At 49.1% G+C, this 22,362-nt stretch overlaps 1 protein-coding gene across 2 annotated transcripts in view; it reads left to right on the top strand.

Annotated features, from left to right (window-relative positions):
- The first annotated feature begins 8,910 nt into the window (after positions 1–8,910).
- SYNM (synemin) overlaps positions 8,911–22,362 on the top strand; it is a 30,660-nt gene continuing 17,208 nt past the window's right edge. Inside the window, exons 1-2 of one of the 2 annotated variants that reach the window (XM_033188872.1) lie at positions 8,911–9,874; positions 17,587–17,711. In XM_033188872.1, the coding sequence (XP_033044763.1) occupies positions 9,065–9,874; positions 17,587–17,711 (935 nt within the window). In that variant the 5' untranslated portion in view covers positions 8,911–9,064. The remainder of the gene's footprint in view (positions 9,875–17,586; positions 17,712–22,362) is intronic. The other variant, XM_033188873.1, reaches the window with a different exon arrangement.

The raw sequence follows: 22,362 nt of genomic DNA, 5'->3' as shown, positions 1-22,362 counted from the left end.
ATAAATGGGCTGCTGGCAGAAACAACCCCAAGTATATATATATAATCAAAAACACTTCTAAGCAAAGTTATGATCCAGTTTTCTGACGCTGAGCCACCAGAACACACTGGCTGAAAGAAGGACCCAACAACCTCTATGGCAAGTGAGAGCCTTGGTCCTTCCCCAGAGCAACTGCAGCCAGTTAGAACATGAGCATTCATTTCTTTTCAGAATGGTCGGTTCCTACTATGGCGTCCGAATTGATGCTGGTATCCAGGGATCCATAGCACCACCATGGCCCCCGTGTTAGAGTAGGGACATGTGGGGGTCATGTCATCCACAGAGCCCCGGCCCAAGACACAGCAGGGTCAGAACAGCAGTCTGGGCTGCAGCCACACATCCGAGGATCACTGGCATGTGGTTGTATTTGAAGCCATGAGATTGGATTGGAGTAGTGGCAGGTAGACAGAGAAGAGGTGAGCGGCTAAATGACTAGTGGGTAGCAATTAGGGGAGGAGCAGACACTTGTGACAGCGTTAGGGGAAGAGAGCAACCTCCCCAAGCTCTCTGGCCTCCCCAGGCCCCAGGTCTATGAGGAAAGCGGCTGTGTCTTCTTTCTGTGTTCCCAGGGCCCAGCCCAGCACCAGGCACATAGAGGGGACTTAAAATCTGGCTTTCGAGTTACCCTTTCATGAACACCACCAACAAACTCCACGGAAAATGTGCGTCTAAGGGCAGGGAGAGCAAATATGCTGTTTTTTGAAGGCAAATTATTCTTTTTTTGGTTCTTCAGTGGAAGTGAGAAGTCTTGTCCCTGCTGGGAAGATTAATCAGGGGATGTTTCTTTGTCACTTGGGGCCCTTCCCAAGTTCATCTGTAATGATTATGACATGACTTTCCAAATTAAGAGAGGGAAGTTGTACAGCTTACATTACTGCACTTTTTTTGATGTGACAAATGCTATTTTTGCACCTTTTGAAGAGGCAGCCTATACCCCAACAAACACCTGCTGTGCTCCTATGAACCAGTGACAAACAAATGATCTGCCCACCCAAAATAGCCAGAAGAGCTGTGACAGGGTGGGGACACTGTGGGCTCTGAGCAAGAGCGGCTGGATTCAGACTTTGGAGTGAGATGGAGCGTGAAGACGCTCTGTCCTGAGGCTTTTACATTCTCATCTTGTTCCTTGTAGCAATCCTATGAGGGAGGGGTTATCCTCACTTTACAGGTGAGGAAACTGAGTCTGGGAGGCTCAAGGACTAGCTCGTCCCTGTCCTCCTCCTCCCTAGACTCAGCTGGTCTCAGACCCTGCTGAGCTGCCATCATCTGCATCTGTGATCTGACTCTTCAGCCTCTCTCCCTGGCCTTCCGGAGACAGACCTCTGGCCGGTGGCTTCCATGTAATTCTGGGCTCCAGGACTTCTCCCGTGAAGATGACCAACACTTGCTGAGTGCGGTGTGCTAAGTCTTGCGCAACACGTTTCACATAGCATAACGGGCAGTGTGGCAAAGTGGGTAAGGTAAGGGTTCAAATCCTGGTTCTGCCACTTTTTACTTGCATGGGCTCGGGCAAGCTGAGCACTCCATGGCTCAGCCTCCACATCATTCACCTCGAGCTGATGGTACCCGCTGCACAGTCTGCTGTGCTGATTGCGAGTTGACCCGCGTGAAGAGCTCAGAACAGTGCCTGACGCGGCAAGACTATACAAGGACTAACTCTGATGGTGGGAGCCAGGAGCTTTCCTCATGGTCCTTGCCTGGCAGCATCTTCCTCACCTGGGAATGGACTAATGCTTAGCCCGCTCCAGGCAACTGACTCTGAAACTCTGTGTGTGGGGCCCAGGGATCTGCGTTTTAACAAGCTCTCCAGTGAGGCCAATGGACATGAAAGCTCAGTCCTTCTAACACCTCTGTAGGAAGGTCTATTTTGTTCTCATTACTATTACATGGATAAGAATATGGGCTCAGAGGGGTTGTCATGCCTAAGGTTATGCTGGTACTAAGTGCCAGGATGCAAAGTGAGTCAGTCCACTGTACACCACTGTGCCCGGCCCAGCCCTTCCCACCGGCCTGACGCATTTCCCTTTCCCACTGGCTTCATTTCCTACCTGGCCAAGCCTGTTGGGGGCAAGCGTGCCTCTCAGTCCGCAAACTTAGGTAGGCAGGGAATAACGACAGGGTGATGAAAACTCAATCCCCATCCATTAAAGGGGTTAGAGATCTGACCCCCTTCCCTAGATTGCACCAGAACTGTTGGGGACTTACACAGTGCTAAGGCAACAGGGCTGGGGGCCTACCTGGTCCTCATACCACCTATCTGTGCTGGCATCCACTAGCCTTCCAAGAGAGCCCTAGATCTTCATCCCTACAGGCAGAGGCTGGGACAGTGGACCACTTTGGATAGTTAAGTGGCTTGTTCACTGCACAAACATATCCGGATGGGGTGATTAGTGGGATTGAAATCCCACCTGTGCTGTCCTTGCTGAGCTATGGATGTGGGTGCAGGGCAGCCTCCACCCTGAGGCAGGGCGTCTCTTCCTTAGCACCAAGGAACCATCCACGGACCAGGTCATGCACCCAGTGGGCTCATTCATCTTCCCAGAAAGGATGACTTTTCCTAATTTGCACAAAGGAACCTTAGAGATGGATGTGGCCCTGCTGGCGTGGCCCCATGCTGGTGGAGTGGCTCCCACAGGTCTGCGGTCCTCTGCCACTTCCAGGTGGCGCTCAGGCCACTGGCCTCACTCAGGCTTGGGGAGATGGGGTGCAGGGGGAGGGCATTGGGGAAGGCTATCCTGGGCCATGCCACGGCCCTTCCTCTCAGGCCCACAACTTCCCCAAAGCTGCCTCTGGGAAGTAGGGCACAATATTAATCAAGATAATTAATATTAATAATATATTATAATATATTATATATTACTATATTAATATATATTATATATTATAATGTATTAATATAATATGTTATGTAATACATTATTATATATTATATATTATGTAATATATTTTTATATTATATATTATTATATATATTATATTATTATATATTATATTATTATATTATATATTATTATATATTATACAACATATTATTATATAATACATTACTATATATTATATATTATATAATATATTACTATATATAATATATTATAATATATATATATTACTATATATAATATATATATAATATATTATATATATATTATATATAATATATTACTATATATATATATTATATAATATATTACTATATATAATATATATTATATAATATATTATAATATATTATATATTATATATATAATATATTACTATATATTATATATTATTAATATTAATTATATTAATTATATTAATATATATTATATATACTCTTCCAGCTTAGCGAGATATATATATGAAATATCTGTATCTACGGGCGATATCTAGGTAGATAGATCGTGGGATTCAGTAAAACAATTTTTACTTTGAATGAAAAAAATGACCTGTAAATTTTTTTTTCTAGAATTGACCTAATGCAAAACAAATTGCTTAGGACTCAGTAAGGCTCTAGTGTATTTTTATTTTTTTAACCACAGCCCTCTTTCGCAGGCTGAACACCTTAGGGACCATCAACCCCAGGTAGCGTCATTTGCAGTGAAAACCGAACTCAGGGATGTAGCGGAATTGGAGAAAAGAGAGTGACGTGTGCGCCCGGTTTCTGCGGTGGGTGGAGGAACTGTAGGAAGCTTGCGGTGGGGGGTGAAAACACCCGACCGCTGGGACAGCGCCGCCCAAGGAGGGAGGGAGGGCGGTGCTCCGGGATGGAGACCAGAGGGGCGGCTCTGGGGCCCCCTCGGGCGGGGGACCCCCTGAGCCTTCGCTTGAGCGGCGCCCTGGATCGGAAGCAGCGCGGCCCCGCAGCCAGAATTTTAGCCAAGTCCAAGAACCATGAGGCTGCGCGCGCCGGGGGCTACAGCCTTTTCCATGAGCCCCTGCGCAGGGCTGGGGAAGTGGGAATAGCTAGTTTTTCCCTACTCGGAGGACCTGGCACAGTGTGGCCTGCGCTCCACGGGGCTCCCAGGCATGTGCAATTATTGTGGGGTGGGACGATTAATAGATCTCCCCTTCCCTGTCCCCCTACTCCAGCTCATTCCTTCTGCTCACTGCCTGAGGGGAGGCCTGTACCCTAGACGAAAAGAAAAGGCCTGACTGTGGTCTCCAAAATCCAAGATTTTAGGAAGTCGGGTAGGACTTCTAGCTGGACTAAAGATGGGGAGAAAATCCTGAAGGAAGGCTGAGTAGCCTTGGGTTTCCGCAGAGGCAAGAAAATATCGAAGGAGGGGTGATGGAGTGGAATGGAAGCGCAGCCGCTGGGTCGTAGTGAGGGGAGCCTTGCAACCCTTCCTCGGCAGAGCCCCAGGAGACAGCAAAACCCCAGTTATATTGTGGGATCCAAGCACGGATCCCAGGGGTCCCTTGTGCCCTGCTTCCCAGAGGCAGCCTTGGGGAAGTTGTGGGCCTGAGAGGAAGGGCCGTGGCATGGCCCAGGATAGCCTTCCCCAATGCCCTCCCCCTGCACCCCATCTCCCCAAGCCTGAGTGAGGCCAGTGGCCTGAGCGCCACCTGGAAGTGGCAGAGGACCGCAGACCTGTGGGAGCCACTCCACCAGCATGGGGCCACGCCAGCAGGGCCACATCCATCTCTAAGGTTCCTTTGTGCAAATTAGGAAAAGTCATCCTTTCTGGGAAGATGAATGAGCCCACTGGGTGCATGACCTGGTCCGTGGATGGTTCCTTGGTGCTAAGGAAGAGACGCCCTGCCTCAGGGTGGAGGCTGCCCTGCACCCACATCCATAGCTCAGCAAGGACAGCACAGGTGGGATTTCAATCCCACTAATCACCCCATCCGGATATGTTTGTGCAGTGATCAAGCCGCTTAACTATCCAAAGTGGTCCACTGTCCCAGCCTCTGCCTGTAGGGATGAAGATCTAGGGCTCTCTTGGAAGGCTGGTGGATGTCAGCACAGATATTTATTATATATTATATATTATATTTATACATAAAAAATATATTTATACATATGTATAAATTTTATATATGTATAAATATATATTTTATATATGTATAATTTTATACATTTTTATATATTTTATACAATTATATATTAAATATTATATATTAAAATATATAATATTTCCAGCTTAGATTACCCACTCTATTGAATAGAAAAATATCAATAAGAAGTGAAGATTGCAGGACTTTTATTTTTGCCATTAAGCTATTAATAGAAATGCAAAGTTGTTAATATGTTAGCAACATGGCTCTCAAATTTTTATTACAAATAATAATAAAATACACACTGCTCCTTAACATAAATTCCACATAGCAAATTGATTCTGGCAGAATGGTCTCATTGATTTTTGCAGAATTCTGGTGTTCCTAGTGAATTTATGGTTACAGTTGACAAATGAATGCAGCACCACGAATATTGATTGATATTTTTGTTTACCTTAGCAAGAAAGACAAAGGTGAAATAACTGAGAAACTTCATTTATTCCTCATCATGATGTAACTTCTTTTTAATTTTTTTTTTTGTATTTTTAAATTTTGTTAAGACAGGATCTCGCTCTGTTACCCAGGCTGGAGTGCAACGGCTCAATCATGGTTCACCAAAGCCTCCATCTCCTGGGCTCAAGGAATCCTCTCACTTCAGCCTCCCGAGTAGCTGGGATTACAGGTGCATGCCACCATGCCCAGTTAATTTTTGTATTTTTTTGGAGAGAGGGGGTTTTGCCATGTTGTCCAGGCTGGTCTGGAACTCCTGAGCTCAAGTGCTCTGCATGCCTTGGCCTCCCAAAGTCTTGGTATTATGAGTGGAAGCCACCACACCCAGACATGAAGCAACTTCTTTCCTGATCTGGACACAAGTTTTGAGACACTGGACAAACATTTCCTCAAGTTTTTGTGCTATTCACAATTCAATAGCTACAGACACAACATGCCACTCAATTTAATCTGCACTGTTAACAAACTCTCCACTGCTTTTAAAGGCTAGACAATCAACAAAACATCAAATCCACAAAAACAAGTCATTGGCTGATTTCTGTGTTGTAAATACTCAGGCTACCAGCACGATGTCAGTGAATATGGAGTAGGATAGTACACATTAAATGGCATTTCTATGGTGCAGGCACACTACTCATTCATAACTTCAAGAACAGATCATAGGAAAATGCAGTGAAATACTGAGGAAGTGAAACGTTTTGATTATGTTTGCTCTTTCTGTATAATTAATTGTAAGCTTCTATAATTAATTTTTAATAATGGCTGTGTTTAACAAGTGGTCCACAAAATTCTAGAAATTTAACAGTTGGCACTCACAAACCTGTGGGAGCCAACCGCAGTGCACCACTGCCAGGCTCCAGTGGCTTCTGGCTTCCACAGCGGGAGGCACTGGCAAGAGAAGGGAGGCTTGGAGGAAGAACTGGGTTTTCCTCCTCCTGGGATCCATTCTGCTCCTTTTCCAGCGCTCTGGGCTTCTCCAGGCTCAGTCAACATCCTAGGGTGCTAACAGCTTCTTAGCTTCTTGCTCTTGCTGGTTCCTGGTGCTTCCTCATCCCATCCACCCCCATCCCATCAACCATTCCCTTCCCTTTGAGTTTGCCTCTGCTTCCTGGCCAGACCCTGCCTGCTCAAGTCTGCTCTTGTGGTCACAACTTTTAATACTTCTAGTCACTTCACCCCTCCGAGCTTCAGTGTTGTGAGGATTCAGCATGAAGCAGCAGAATATTATCCTGAAAGAGTAGCGGGGGGTAGTTCCCCCCTCCCACCTCCTGGCCCTGCTAGTTCATGATCCCCTATAATGCTTTCCCTACCTGGGCAACTGTATGCTGGAGCAGTCAATTCCTCGGGGACAGGATTTACAGCAGAAATGGGGGAAAAGTTTTGAGTTTCAAAGTCCAAGACCCTGAAGGGCACCAGGCAAAGAAAGACTAATGAGTCACTGCAAAGTGTCCTGCTGGGACTCACTGGTCCCTGAGAAGGTTCTCCCACCCTGCAGGGCTGTCTCCTGCCCAGCCAGGGGTTGTGGGACAGTAGAACCCCTGTTAGCGTGCGGAGTCAAAGAGCTGAGAACAAACAGCGGCAGCGTAGTCCGGGCAACTATGAGAGCCGCCCTCCTGCACCCCAATGTCCCAGAGGGGCCCAGGACTGGCAGGGTCTCCACACAGGTTTCAGTGATGACACCACAGCAGCTCTCTTGTTTGACAAGCAAAGGCCAGGTGTCAGTGTGCACCCGGGGGGAATGGGAGAAGGAAGGACAATGATGGGGTGATGGGGGTCCAAATTCCCCTGTCCCACACCAAGGTGAATAAACCCAAGCACTGAATAAACCCACTCCCCACCCCCACTTAGTTTTAGCAGAAAAGCACAGGGAATTATTCATTGAAAGATACTAATTTCTACCACCTACAGAATAGGATCTCGAACATAAGGTCTCTAGAAAAAGAAAGGCCCACTTTCTGCCTTGCTTGTGATTGGAGGCTCATGCCTGTGACAAGGAGAGCACTAGAAGCTTTCTCAGAGGCCCTGGACCAGCTTGCTGAGTAGTCCACCTTTCCATGCCATCTGTAAAATACACTAACTGCTGGCCCTGCCATGAGGAGCCCTCTGGCCAGTGGATGACCATCCAGGTCTCCCCCTGGGCACTTGTGTCACCACCAGTCCAAGAGTACCCCAACCAAGGGTCAGCTGATTTGTCCCTGTGAGCCTCAATGACACTTATACTGAGAATTGTCATTCATAAATAACTGCCATGAAAACTAATGAAATGCAAGTGTACAAAAAAGAGCTGTGGTTTCTATGACAATTAAATTGAATACTTTCTTAGGGAAATGTTGGAAAGAAACAGCTGTCACATTGGGGTGTGTGTGAGAGATCTGTAAAAGTTCGGGGAGATGTTAGATGTCTAGAAAGTTCTGTACTTGGAGCACTTTATGGCTATCGCCTGTAATCCCAGGGGAGGCCGAGGCGGGCAGATCACCTGAGATCGGGAGTTTGAGACCAGCCTGGCCAACATGGAGAAAAAAAAATTAGCCGGACGTGGTGGCGCCGGCCTGTAATCCCGGTTACTCGGGAGGCTGAGGCAGGATAATCATTTGAACCCGGGAGGCGGAGGATGCGGTGAGCAGAGATCGCTCCATTGCACTCCAGCCTGGGCAACAAGAGCGAAACTGTCTCAAAAAAAAAAAAAAAAAAAATTACTGCGCATGTATGCGCCATACACACACACACACACACACACACACATATATATGAGATGGCATCTCACTCTGTTTTCCAGGCTGGAGTGCAGTGGCATGATCAGGCTCACTGCAGCTTTGAACTCCTGGGTTCAAGTGATCCTCCCACTTCAGCCTCCCAAGTAGTGCGTGTGACCACGCCAGCTTTTTTTTTTTTTTTTTTTTTTTTTTGGTAGAGACAGGGTCTATATTGCTCAGGCTGGTCTCGAACTCCCGGGCTCAAGCGATCCTCCCACCTTGGCTTCCCAAAGTGCTGGGATTATAGGCGTGAGCCACCGCGCCCGATCCATATAATTTTTTTAAAAATAGAAAACCCCCCAATCTCCAGGGCCTCGGGTAAGAAGTTTCTCGTAAATGGCCAGCACCATAGCAACTCAATAGGCTTCTATTCCCATCCACGAACGCCAGGACACTCGTATGCTGCGGGCACGCGTGACAGTGCAGCAGCAGGGCGCCCTCTCCCGGGTCCCTTCGCTGAGCCCGGCCTGGCTAGCCCGCCACCCCGCCCGCTGTTACCCGACTGCCCGCCCGGACCACCGACGGCCGCCAAGGTGCTGTAGGGGGCGCTGTCCGGCCGCAGAGGCCGCGCCGAGCCGCGCTCTGATTGGCTGGAGGCCGCTGTCCTCGCCCAGTCCGCCCGCCCCGTCCGCTAAGTGCCCGGGCTCTCCAGCTCGCGTCCCAGTCTGCGGGCCTCCGGGGCAGCGGCGAGGCCGGAGCGTCGTGGCGGAGGGGACAAGACCAGGACAAGACCAAGGCAGGAGGGAGCCGGCCAGCCGCGAAAGCCCCGCACGCCCGGCAAGATGCTGTCCTGGCGGCTGCAGACGGGCCCCGAGAAGGCCGAGCTGCAGGAGCTCAACGCCCGGCTCTATGACTACGTGTGCCGGGTGCGGGAGCTGGAGCGCGAAAACCTGCTCCTGGAGGAGGAGCTGCGCGGCCGGCGCGGGCGAGAGAGCCTGTGGGTCGAGGGGCAGGCCCGCTGCGCCGAGGAGGCGCGCAGCTTGCGGCAGCAGTTGGACGAACTGAGCTGGGCCACTGCGCTGGCGGAGGGCGAGCGGGACGCTCTGCGGCGCGAGTTGAGGGAGCTGCAGCGCCTAGATGCGGAGGAGCGCGCCGCCCGCGGCCGCCTGGACGCCGAGCTGGGCGCGCAGCAGCGCGAGCTGCAGGAGGCGCTGGGCACGCGCGCCGCCCTCGAGGAGCTGCTGGGCCGGCTGCAGGCCGAGCGCCGCGGCCTGGACGCGGCCCACGAACGCGACGTGCGGGAGCTGCGCGCGCGCGCCGCCAACCTGACCATGCACTTCCGCGCCCGGGCCACCGGCCCCGCTGCGCCCCCGCCGCGCCTGCGGGAGGTGCACGACAGCTACGCACTGCTGGTGGCCGAGTCGTGGCGAGAGACGGTGCAGCTGTACGAGGACGAGGTGCGCGAGCTGGAGGAGGCGCTGCGGCGCGGCCAGGAGAGCAGACTCCAGGCGGAGGAGGAGACCCGGCTGTGCGCTCAGGAGGCCGAGGGGCTGCAGCGCGAGGCGCTCGGGTTGGAGCAGCTGCGCGCGCGGCTGGAGGAAGAGCTGCTGCGGATGCGTGAGGAGTACGGGTTGCAGGCCCAGGAGCGGCAGGTCTGTGCACCGGGACTGCGCGTTGACCCCATACTTCCTGCCGCCGCCCCGGCACCCTGCCCTTGCCGGGGTGGGGCAGCGGCCCCTTCACCAGGGGCGCGGCATCGCGGACCGGTAGGGCCCGCCCAGAGGGTGCCCAAATGGCCTGGGGACCCGGACTCGGTCCGCTGGTCCATCGACTCAGCGGGTGAGCGCCGGGCGGCAGTTGCCAGCGGATAGTCCCGTCCCCGTCATGGAGTTAGGTGGCAACTGCTCTAACTCTTGACGCGCGTGACTGGGCGCATCCTGATAGGCGACCCTGTTAGCTCTAGGTTTTCCTTCCTTTTCCCGTGCTTCGTAGACTCAGTAGATCCAAATCTAAGAGTTAACCAAGAAACCTCTCTCACTTCCAGAAGTGACGGCTTATGGTAGCCCCGCTGTCTATCGCTCTCCTCAGGGGAAAACTCAAAGTTAATTTCCAAAACGGTTTTTATTTTGCCAATATGATTTCCCAGTTGGAAGCCGCAGTTGTGGCTCCCTGGGCGGCTGGCTTGTTTGATCTTGGGAGGGGCAGCAACCATAATGCAGAAGAGAGCTTGATGGAAGATGTTTTGCTCACAGCGCACGCTGACGTCAGATCTCTGCGTAGTGTAAAAGTTGTGGGAAAGTGGGGCCCTTTGGCAGGATGTCATTACAAGTGCAGAGTGATATAAACAGTTACTATTTCAGAGAAGCAAACCCTCTGACACCGGCGGGGTGACACCTGTGGCTGATGTAAACTATGCCCAGTCCAGTCCTAGCGTTTGGCCCCCGCCCTGCCCAGCCTCAGCCAGAATTGGAAATATTCCCGAATCACAGTCAGTTCTCAGGAGGACAGTTGGAAATAACATCTGTACAATTTCACAAATATTTCAAGAGTACAGTTTGCAGCTGTGAGTTAAAGATTTGAGACTGACTTTTTAAAATCAGAAGTGAGAGGCCGGGCGCGGTGGCTCAAGCCTGTAATCCCAGCACTTTGGGAGGCCGAGGCGGGCGGATCACAAGGTCAGAAGATCGAGACCATCCTGGCTAACACGGTGAAACCCCGTCTCTACTACTAAAAAATACAAAAAACTAGCCGGGTGAGGTGGTGGGCGCCTGTAGTCCCAGCTACTCGGGAGGCTGAGGCAGGAGAATGGCGTGAATCCGGGAGGCGGAGCTTGCAGTGAGCTGAGATCTGGCCACTGCACTCCAGCTTGGGCGACAGAGCGAGACTCCGTCTCAAAAAAAAAAAAAAAAAAAAAAAAATTAGAAGTGAGAGAAACATGGGGGTTGTCATATGGAATGACTGGGGTGATGTGACAGGTGTCCACAGATAAGGAAATACCTGTTGATTCTCCCTGGGTCCCCAGCACTGCGCTAGACTTTCAGTATTCAAAGAGCTACAGGCTAGATGCGAAATCATAGAATGCAATGTGGTACTAAATTGGGATTTAATCTTTTGAGTTGTGGATTTTGTTCGACTTCCGCCTCAATTTTTGAAAGTGTTCTCTTGGGGCTTTGCCATAGCTAGAGCAGGGACAGGGACTGATCCAGTGTGTACCGATTTCCACTTGTGAACTCGTGTCCCTTCACAATGACAGTGGCCAGAGGTCTGAGTTCCGCAGGTCTTATACCCCTTGTTGAGTGAAAGTTAAAAAGTGCCTTAATGTGGCATTCATGGAGATTTAACCAGTGGTTATTGTGACTCTCCAAAAAGGAGTGTCTGTCAAACCTACTGCCCAGGGAACCCCTTTGTAGGGAACCCTCACTACCAACTCAAGGGCTTGTGCTGTACAGGCAGGTTTAGAAAATGCTGCTTTGAGCCATGCTGTGTGGACCAAATTCTCACTATGCGTTCACAGCCACAGCTCACTTGGCACATTTCAGACCTTCAAACTCTGGTTCCAGTGTTCGTTCTTAGCAGCAAAGCCCTTTTCCCCCCAATGAAATCTTCAGTGGAACTCCTAATCTGAGACATATGAAATCAGAGTTCCCCTCACTGGAGGAGAGATGAGGACTTGGAAGTGCAGTTAGAATCCTATCCAGCCCTCCTTTGACACAGGGACTCCAGAGTCCACCGGGGAAGTGCTTTTCCTGAGGTCGTACCTGCCCTCAGAGTGGGGCTGGGACCTTACTCTCAGTTTCCCATTCAGCGATAGCTCTCTCTTGTTAGAATTTGCTGCTTTTTCCTAAAAGCAAAGAGTGAGGAAAATGTCAATAAGGACCTGGGTTTGTTTCTTTTTGTTTGTTTGTTTTTTGAGACAGAGTCTCACTCTGTTGCCCAGGCTGGAGTGCAGTGGCTGATCTTGGCTCACGGCAACGTCTGCTTCCCAGGTTCAAGTAATTCTTCTGCCTCAGCCTCCCGAGTAGCTGGGATTACAGGAGCCCACCACCACGCCCGGCTAATTTTTGTATTTTTGGTAGAGATAGGGTTTCACCATGTTGGCCAGGCTGTTCTCAAACTCTGACCTCCAAGTGATCCACCTGCCTTGGCCTCCCACAGTGCTGAGATTACAGGTGTGAGCCCCTGTGCCTGGCGGTTTTTTTTTTTTTTTTCCAGTTCCAATTTGCAGAGGTTTTATTGTACTAAATGTTACCAGTCACTACCTTGTCCATATACTGAATCTTCCCTCAGTTAACTTAAGTCAACCCCATTTCAAATTGCATTCCAGAAGATTCAGCACCAATCACAGAGATGCTAGGAAGTATGTGAAAGAGTGAGTATGGATGATTTAACCCCAAGCCTGTAATTTTTTTCAAGTTCTGTAGAAGCTTACTATGGGGAGACTGAAAAAATCCTAAAAATGGGTTTAATTAGTATACAGTAATAAATATCTTATTACTAAGAGCCTGTAGCAAGTGCTTCCTGTGTGCCAGGTACCACAGATGTCCTTCACAAATGTGCACTCTCAGTGCCCACACCAGTGTTAGGAAGTGGGTACTACTATTAGCTCCACTTTACAGAGGAGGAAACTGAGGCACATAGGTCACCTGATTAGTAAGTAGTTAAGCCAGGATTCAGCTCAGGCTCCAGTGCCTGAGCAGCTGCCCACTGAGCCACCGTTTCTTCTGTCTGTTCCATCAGAGAGAAACCTTTAACCAGTATTTTTGCATTCATAGCATAATAATCATTGCTCTTCCTAAGGGCTCGTCCGAGGTACTCTACTGATTTCCAGTCCTAAAATGCTTTTAGACCCCTCCAGCTGGCTGATGTCAGAATAGTTTGGGTATTCAAATGATTTTCTTTCATTTCTTTCTTTCTGTGTTCCATGTGCTTTAATGCCCCCTCCCCTGGAGGCAGGAGCTGGAGGCAGTAGAGGGTGCCCCCACATTGTGCCCAGCTCTCGCTGCCTCTCACTAGCTTCTGTGGCTCAAGGGGGAAGATGCTTGCTAAGATTCTACTTGAGGGGAAACTGGTCCTTCCCAGATGGCCCATGCGCCTTCACTATATGAGGTGATAGTTGGCCTGCCCCAGGCCTGGCCTCAGATTTGCCTGAGAAGAATTTTCTGAACTGACATCCAAGTTCCCAAATGTGATCTAGATCACTTAAAGCCTGAGTAACACACCCAGGCTGCAGGAGGGGGCTTCAGAAAACACTTGAAGACATTTGTGATAGGGTGAAGACCAGCTTTACCCTGCAAACACTCAGATTTTTGCTTATGAAAGTGAGCCCTTAGCTGCTGAGGCTGACTGTTTGGAAAAGGCTTCCAAGCCCCCAAAACATGATTGAATGAAAACTTTCTGTAGATGGGACGGCGGGGTGGGATTAGGATGGGATTAGCAAAGGGTCAGTGCTCTGCAGCTGTCCTACCTGGCCCTGAATTCTGACTCTGCCGCTCTCTGGGTAGGTTATGTTCCTTAACCTGTCTGCAATTCAGTTTCCCCATTTGTGAAACGAGATACTAGAACTAGCTCCTAGGGTGTACACAATTGGTTCATTCGTTCAACTAACAGCCGTTGAGCAATTTAGTGTGCCAAGCTCAGTTCTTCATGGCTGCGGATTCAGCAGTGAAAAATGCCATATAAAACAAGGAAAGTCCCTTGACCTGAGAGGCCTTCAGGTGGAAATAGTGCATGGTTTTTTGGGGATGCCTCAGCCAGACTGCTGATGTGGCTAGGTAGAGTGGCCACGGCAGGACTTGGGCTTTTACTCTGAGTGCCATGGGAAGCCACTGGAGGTTCTGAGCAGAGGAGAGTTGGGGCCTGGCTGTATCTTAATGGAATCACTGTTGCTGCTCTTTTTAAAATAGACTGAGTGGGCGCAGGGATACCTTAAGAGACTGTTGCAGTAATCCAGGTAGGAAGTGCTGGAGGCTTGGACCAGGGGTCTCAGAGGGGGACCTGCCTTCAAGTTGAAGCCAACAGCGTTTGCTCCCAGTTTGGATGTGACAGGAGAGGGAGAAATCACAGTGGGCTTAAGGCCTTGTGGCCTGAGCAACTGGAAGAAGGGGGTACCCTTTACTTCAGGGCATTGGTTAGGAGGAGGGGCCTGGATGGGAGATTCAAGTTCAGTGTACATGTGTTCAGTTTGAGATGCTTCTTACATACCAACCTGGGATTGTAAAATATAACTTGAGTTCAGGGTACTGTCTGGGCTAGAGCTATAAATACTTTGTTGGCATCCAATTCATGCTTATTGTTATGAATACATTTAAATTTTGTGTCTAACCGAAGTTATCAAAGTATTTAAATCCCCTGGAGCTCTGCCTTTCAAGGTTGCAGATGACTGTGGTATTTGTGAACTATCCCACAGACTTGCTCAATGAGTGGTAGCTCAAGTTTGGCTAAGAGAAAATTAATTCTTTTGATGTTAACAGCAGCGTGCCTTTCCTGGTGTGGAGCAAGATTTCATCATCAGTTGTGATGCTGCCCAAAAGTTCTCTAAATAGCAAAAAGGTGACCTCTCTCCCAGGCATTTGCAGCATTAGGTGAACCTGCCTCTGCTTGGGTTAGATTTAGCGTCCTGTGTCTGGGGCTCCATTGCCTCTGTCCCGACCCACAGCTTGCAAATTGGCAAAACAGAGCCCAAGTCTGAAGTTTTATTCAACAGCAGGATTTGTTGTGATTTCTGCGGAGACTGTTGGGAGCCAGTTAAGTCTTATATTCCTGCTTCCAAACGTCAACTAAATTTCCTTTGACAATTGAGGAGGAGCTGACTCACATGGAATGTGGTTGAAACTATACTTATTCCAACTTCAACACAGTTTGGTTTTCCTCTTTATATTTTGTGGGGTGCAGAACTATTCTGTGTCCTCTGGGAGGATAATCTTCCTGCACACCCCTTCGATGTGACTGGGCTTTCTTGACCTGCTCAGGAGGTTTGTGGTTGGAGGGCTTTCATCGTGTTTTTTTTCTAAGTAGTTTAACAACATTTGAACTTCTTTATAAGGAATAAATTACTATAAATTTTTAATTTGTAATAGTTATGTCAAATTTCCTGTAGTAGGAAGAACACACATACATACATACATACATGCATGCGTACATACTGCCCATCTTATATGATAACCTTGTACCTGAATTTGTATTCCCTCCGAAACAGGGGAATGTAGGATTTTGACACTGACACTTAACTATAGAATGTGTGAATACTGTGGCTAAATTGTGGCAGTGTTCTCACCTACATCAAGGCTGGCAGTTGCTCTGGTGAGCTTCTCTATCTGTTTGTAATGCCAGCTGTGGGATCTGTGAACGTTTTTCCACCCTGGGACATAAGCCAGTGATTTTTAAGTTTACTTCTTTGCTTTAAAAGCTAAGGGGTTTTAAACTATTTTAGTACCATTTATATTCAAAGGGAACCTAACAACAATAGCTGGCATAGAAATAGAACTGTTATGAGAAGTGGAAATATTTATTGGCCGATCATGCATTTTGAAAAATGATAAATTCCGGCTGAGTGCGGTGGCTCATGCCTATGATCCTAGCACTTTGGGAGGCTAAGGTGGGAGGATCACCTGAGGTCAGGAGTTGAGACTATCCTGGCCAACATGGTGAAACCCTGTCTCTACTAAAAATACAAAAATTAGTTGGGTGTGGTGGCGGGCACCTGTAATCCCAGCTACTTGGGAGGCTGAAGCAGGAGAATCGCTTGAACCTGGGAGGTGGAGGCTGCAGTGAGCTGAGATTGCGCCACTGCACTCCAGGCTGGGTGACAGAGCAAGACTCTGTCTCAAAAAACAAACAAACAAAAAATACCCAAAAAGATAAATTCCATGTGCAATCTTAGTAGTTCATTTGTTGATTTCACAGACATATGTGTTGTGGACCCTCAGCATCTTGCCGGGTGCCTTTGGTGAAGGGATTCCAGCAGCAATGAACATAATATTCCCTCTCCCAGTAGTCTTACCATTTTTGAATTCTACAAAGATAAATGTTTATAGGTCTAGCTTAGTTTAATTAGTTCAGAAGTAACGCGACTTCCCATTACAAACCAGAAGGTAAAAGTATATGGACTTATTTCAGTGTTGAAATACTTGCTTGGCTAATTGTTCCCCAGAGTAACTAACAACTAGGAAGAAAACAAAACTGGAAATTGGTGCAGCTGAAGCCCATGAGCCCATGTGTGTATTAATTAGAAGATACTGTTGACTTCAAATAGTATATTTTAAGGAGGGTAATATGATCTGGATCATTTCATTTTAAATTTAATTGAACAGCTATGTGCTGTGTGACTTGTATGTGGTGGGTGCTAATCTAGGACTGGAATTCAGAAGGCTGCAGTATCTCCCTGCCAGGTAGAGAGGCAGGTGAGGGACCTGGCCAGGGGTGAGGGGAGCTGCAAGGAGCACCCAGGATGCCCTTACTAGCTGCACTGTGCAAGTACGGTTCAAAAAAATTTTTATTTATTTTTATTTTATTTTTTGAGTTGGAGTCTTGCTCTGTCACTCAGGTTGGAGTGTAGTAACATGATCTTGACTCACTGCAAACTCTGCCTCTTGAGTTCAAGTGATTCCTGTTCCTCAGCCTCCCAAGTAGCTGGGATTTCAGGTCTGCACCACCACGCCCAGCCAATTTTTGTATTTTTAGTAGAGACAGGGTTTTGCCAGTTTGGCCAGGCTGGTCTGGAACTCCTGACCTCAAGTGATCCGCCCACCTCGTTCTCCCAAAGTATTGGGATTACAGGCTTGAGCCACTGTGCCCAGCCCAAAAAGAAGTTTTATATCTGAGTCTGTATTTTGTCATTTATGCCCAGAATGCATTTCTCCCCAGATTATCTTAAAGTAGCTTTTCCAAGTGAAACAAAACTGTATCAGTTTACCTGCTTATTATTGGAGAAATTGTGACTTTGGGGGGTACATTCCAGTTCAAATCTGAGTGACCGATGCTTCAAATATTGTAAAACCCCTGATTTCTAGTGTTGGCTTATTTTCCATAGCGTCTTAGTGACTGGTTCTAGGCTTTCCTAAGCTGCCTGATGTCTGAACGGTAGAGATGATTTGAATAAACTCCTAAGCATTCATTATTAATAGAGAGTCTGAACAGAGAAGCCAGTGTCCTATCAAAATGTTCCATATGCAATAACAAACTTCCATATGGAAGAGAGAAAACATTGGAAACCATCCTGCAAATGGCTGCATGTTTAATAACCCTGGATGTTTTTCAGCTCTTCTAATAATCCTGGTATGTTTTTATGTCCTTAGTTGTTGGTACCTTCAGTTCGACCCAGTGAAGCTTCCGTTCTCCAATCTAAAAGTCTGTCTGTTCTCTTCAGAGAGTGATTGACTGCCTGGAGGATGAGAAGGCGACCCTCACCTTGGCCATGGCTGACTGGCTGCGGGACTACCAGGACCTCCTGCAGGTGAAGACCGGCCTCAGCCTGGAGGTGGCAACCTACCGGTAAGGATGCTGTGCTGAGTTGGTCTTGATGAAGCCATGGGGGTGTAACTTGTACATGAAGGAGACTGGTCTAGGGACCATAGCCTCTGTGGAGTGCGTGTGGCTTTGTGACAAGCAGAGAGCAGCCCTTGGCATGGTCAAGCAAGGAGTCCAAGGCCAAAAGGAAGAGGAAGAGTAGGGGCTAGCTTAGGTCGCTGAGCAGGTATCCCCTCTATGGGAGTAGCTGAGCCTTGCCCCCTTACCTAGTGTTCGTATATTCTGGGGACTGCTGAAGAGCTTTACACATGTCGATGTATTGGATCCTAGGAGCTAGAGACTGTGTTTACAGATGAACAGACTTTGCTCAGAGAAGTTACAGAGCTGGAAAGTGGAGGGCCAGGATGTGTTAGTGTGTTTTCACACTACTATAAAGATACTACCTGAGCCTGGGTAATTTATAAAGGAAAGAGGTTTAATTGACTCACAGTTTATCAGGGCTGGGGAGGCCTCAGGAAATTTACAGTCATGGCAGAAAGTGAAGGAGAAGCAAGAACCTCTTCCCAAGGTGGCAGGAGAGAGAGAGAGAGCTCAGGGGAAACTGTCACTTTTAAAGCATCAGGTATCATGAGAACTCAGTCACTATCATGAGAACAGCATGGGGAAAATCGCCCCCGTGGTCCAGTCACCTCCCACCAGGTCCCTCCCTCAACATGTGGGGGTTACAATTCAAGATGAGGTTTGGGTGGGGACCCAAAGCCAAACCATGTCACAGAATTTGGACCCAGGAAGTCTGTGTCTATTTGCCTTTTGATTGTTGCTTTGAATCTCAGGGCTCTGATGCCACCCTGTCTGGGTTTGGCCATGAACTGAATCTCTTCCAAGAGATTAGCATGGTGCATGGTGATGTAGGGCAAATGGCTTTATTTATCAAGATGTTGACTTGAATTCAAGGTAACCAACTCTGATGAAAAGGTCACAAAGGCTGGGTGCTGGGCGGGGCAGAGATGCAGTCCAGTCCCGTGCCCCTGGGTGTGGCCTGCAGGCCAGCAGAACAGTGCTCCTCCCCTCCTTGGCATCACCCCTCCCTTCCCCTGGGTGCCAGTGGGTCTTTGAGGTGGTGCCCCTTATTTCCTGGCCGCTCTCATGCTCAGGACTGCTATGAGGAGCAGGATCTGTGAAGCTTACAATGGAAGGAATTTTAGAGACTCAGGTGTCCAACTTGCAGGAACGATAACAACAGCCAGCTTTATGGCGTCCTCACTGCCTGCCAGACGTGGTGCTAAGTTCTTTGCTGCTATTCTATGCTCCGAGTCAGCCTCTGAGGTGGGCGCCACTCTCCCCTCTTAGAGGTGAGAGAGAGAGGCCTGGAGGTTGGAGCTGCAGGCTGGTGAGGGGCAGAGCCAGCGGGTCTGGTGCCAAACCTGTGCCATGCCCACCAAGCCATGTAAAAATGGCACAGTGCCTGCTCCATTCCCAGGATTGTGGAACATGTGTCAATGGAGGGTGTGAGCAAGCTGTGGAAACCCCTTTGGCAAAAAAGTCAAAGTTCTGGTCATCAAAGCCATTTTCTAGTGGTGTCTCCTTAACAGGTGGGGGAGTTAAACCTGGAGAGGTTAAGAAGGGGACCAACTCCCCTGGTGAGGGCTAGAGCAGGGACCATCCCCTGACCTGGTTCAGCACATCTTGTAGGCTGCCTCTGTAATCTTCTGATCATGATTTTTTTTTTTTTTTTTTTTTGAGACAGAGTCTTGCTCCATTTCTCAGGCTGGCATGCAGTGGCATGATCTCAGCTCACTGCAACCTCCGCCTCCTGGGTTCAAGCAATTCTGTCTCAGCCTCCCGAGTAGCTGGGACTACAGGCGCCTGCCACCATGCCTGGCTGGTTTTTGTATTTTTCGTAGAGATGGGGTTTCACCTTGTTGGTCAGGCTGGTCTCGAACTCCTGACCTCAGGTGATCCACCCACCTCGCCCCCACAAAGAGCTGAGATTACAGATGTGAGCCACTGCGCCCAGCCCTGATCATGATTTTTTGCTCTAAGAATACCAAGGTGGCCTGAATTGCTTTGATGTCTATTAAAAGGGTATCTGGCTGATAAGTGCTTGTAGTTTACATTGCAGCCTGGGCCGGCCTCGCTGTCTTTATTTTCTGGAAGACTTACATCAGCCAGGGTTCATCCCAGCCCTCACTCCCATGAGTGAAGAGGGAGCAGCTCTATCGGGCAGCGCCTGGCCTGGGTGAGGCCTTCCCAGGGTCATGGCAGTCTGTGCAGGAGCCATGGCTTAATTGAGGAATGAGCCGGGCGCGGTGGCTCAAGCCTGTAATCCCAGCACTTTGGGAGGCCGAGACGGGCAGATCACAAGGTCAGGAGATCAAGACCATCCTGGCTAATACGGTGAAACCCCGTCTCTACTAAAGAATACAAAAAACTAGCCGGGCGACGAGGCGGGCGCCTGTAGTCCCAGCTACTTGGGAGGCGGAGGCAGGAGAATGGCGTGAACCTGGGAGGCGGAGCTTGCAGTGAGCTGAGATCCGGCCACCGCACTCCAGCCCAGGCGACAGAGCCAGACTCCGTCTCAAAAAAAAAAAAAAAAAAAAAAAAAAAAAAATTGAGGAATGAATTGAGGGGTGGTCCTGGGGCCAAGGCCATGAGGGCCTTTCTGGATCCCCATTTGAGAACCTTACTGAAGCTGAGGGGCTGGTGGCTGGGGCTTAGAGAAAGGGGAAAAAATGCTGCCAGCTTGGACTTCCCAAAGCCCATTCTTGGCATTCTCCTTGGAAATCTTGTGGGGTGAACAGTTGCACAATTAAATTGGTAGGGCATTGAAACACGTGTTGAGTTAGGTAATCTAAACTTTAATGTGGAAAACTTGAAAACACTCAGGCTTTATTTGGGGGAAGAAAGCATTAATCAGGAATTTTTCATTTGTGAGTGACAGAAACTCTCCTTAGACTGCCACAAGTCAGAAAAAGAATTTATTACTCACATACCTGCAAGTCTTGTGCTGGTCCACTCTGTGTCTGAAGGAATAACGGAGACTGGAGCATTTGTAAAGAAAAGAGGTTTATTTTGACTCACAGTTCTGCAGGCTGTACAGGAATCATGGTGCTGGCATCTGCTCCTGGTGAAGCCTCAGGAAGCATACAGTCATGGTGGAAGGTGAAAGGGGAGCAGGCATGTCACATGGCAAGAAAGTGAGCAAGAGAGGGTGGGGAGGTATCAGGTTCTTATTTTTTTTTTTCCTTTTTGAGATGGAGTCTCACTCTGTCACCCAGGCTGGAGTGCAGAGGCACAATCTTGGCTCACTGCAACCTCTGCCTCCCACGTTCAAGTGATTCTCCTGATTCTCCTGCCTCAGTCTGGAGAATATTGGCCAGGCTGGTCTCGAACTCCTGACCTTGTGATCCTCCCGCCCCAGCCTCTCTTAAAGTGCTGGGATTACAGGCATGAGCCACTGTGCCTGGCCAGTGCTGGGTTCTTTCAAAGAACCAGATCTCGTGTGGACTCATAGAGTGAGAACTCACTCATTATCACGAGGATAGCACCAAGCCATTCTTCAGTGATCCACCCCCGTAACCCAAATACCTTCCACTAGGCCCCACCTTCAACACGGAGGTCACATTTCAACATGAGATTAGGAGAAGACACATGTCCAAACCATATCACATCCTTAGTTTCAGGTGCAGCTGGTCCACATGGCAGGATGGTCTCTCTCTTCTGGACTCTTCCCACCACATGGCTGGATGGGGCCTGAGCAGCTCCAGGCTTAGGGCCACCCAGCCTTGTGCCTGTGGTCAAAGGTGGGGGCCTCTCCTGTCAGCCTCTCCATCTCTGTTGGGTCCTGTTCCTGCCTCAGAGCCCGTCACTGGCCAGAGGAATGAAGGGCTCTAGAGCTTTGGGGTGGGGTCCCAGCCTCTTGTGAGTCACATGGACTGAGACTGGGGTGGTGGGAGTTACCTCAAATCAGGCACTGTTCTAGGGCAGATGCCAGGCAGGTCTGGAAAACTGACTTCTGTGTCTGTGTTAGGAAATGCCTAATGTCAGATGCATCTTTTCCCTGCAGGGCAGTTGGATTTTTCTATTTTCTTTCTGTAATAGTTCTCTGAGTTAGAATCAGGAAACTTATTTTGTGTCTTGTCTCTCTGGGATGTTGAGCTCCTTCCTTCCCTACTTTGTCCTGCCCCTGTTCTCCATCCTGAAAAGCCAGTGTAAACATGGGTGTCCTGTCTGAGAGTCTGGGGCCTGCCTTTTTGGCAGGGTATTCACAAGCCCATGGGCCCAGCTTTTCCAGGGCATCGATTGCGAGCCGTTTCTGCTCGCTGTCAGCAGTCTGTCAGCCAGGACAGAGTTTATTTTGTCTGTCTATGGCTGGCATTTCCCTAACCCGATCATGGATTGATGTGGCCATCTTCTAGGAATTTAGGAGCTACTCATGCTTTCAGGGGAGCAAGTGATGGATTTCACTGTACCTCTTTCTGCTGTCCACGTTTGCATGGGGAAAATGAGGACCCCCTGTCAGGAGCCTGCCTGACTGACCCTGCCCTGCTGCAGACTCCCAACCCTGCTGCAGACTCCCAACCCTGCTGCAGACTCCCAGCCCTGCTGCAGACTCCCAACCCTGCTGCAGACTCCCTGCCCTGCTGCAGACTCCCAGTCCTGCTGCAGACTCCCA

This window comes from Trachypithecus francoisi, unplaced genomic scaffold (genome assembly GCF_009764315.1).
Source record: "Trachypithecus francoisi isolate TF-2019V2 unplaced genomic scaffold, Tfra_2.0 Lachesis_group3, whole genome shotgun sequence".
Taxonomy (NCBI): domain Eukaryota; kingdom Metazoa; phylum Chordata; class Mammalia; order Primates; family Cercopithecidae; genus Trachypithecus; species Trachypithecus francoisi.
This window is presented reverse-complemented; position numbering and strand designations above follow the sequence as displayed.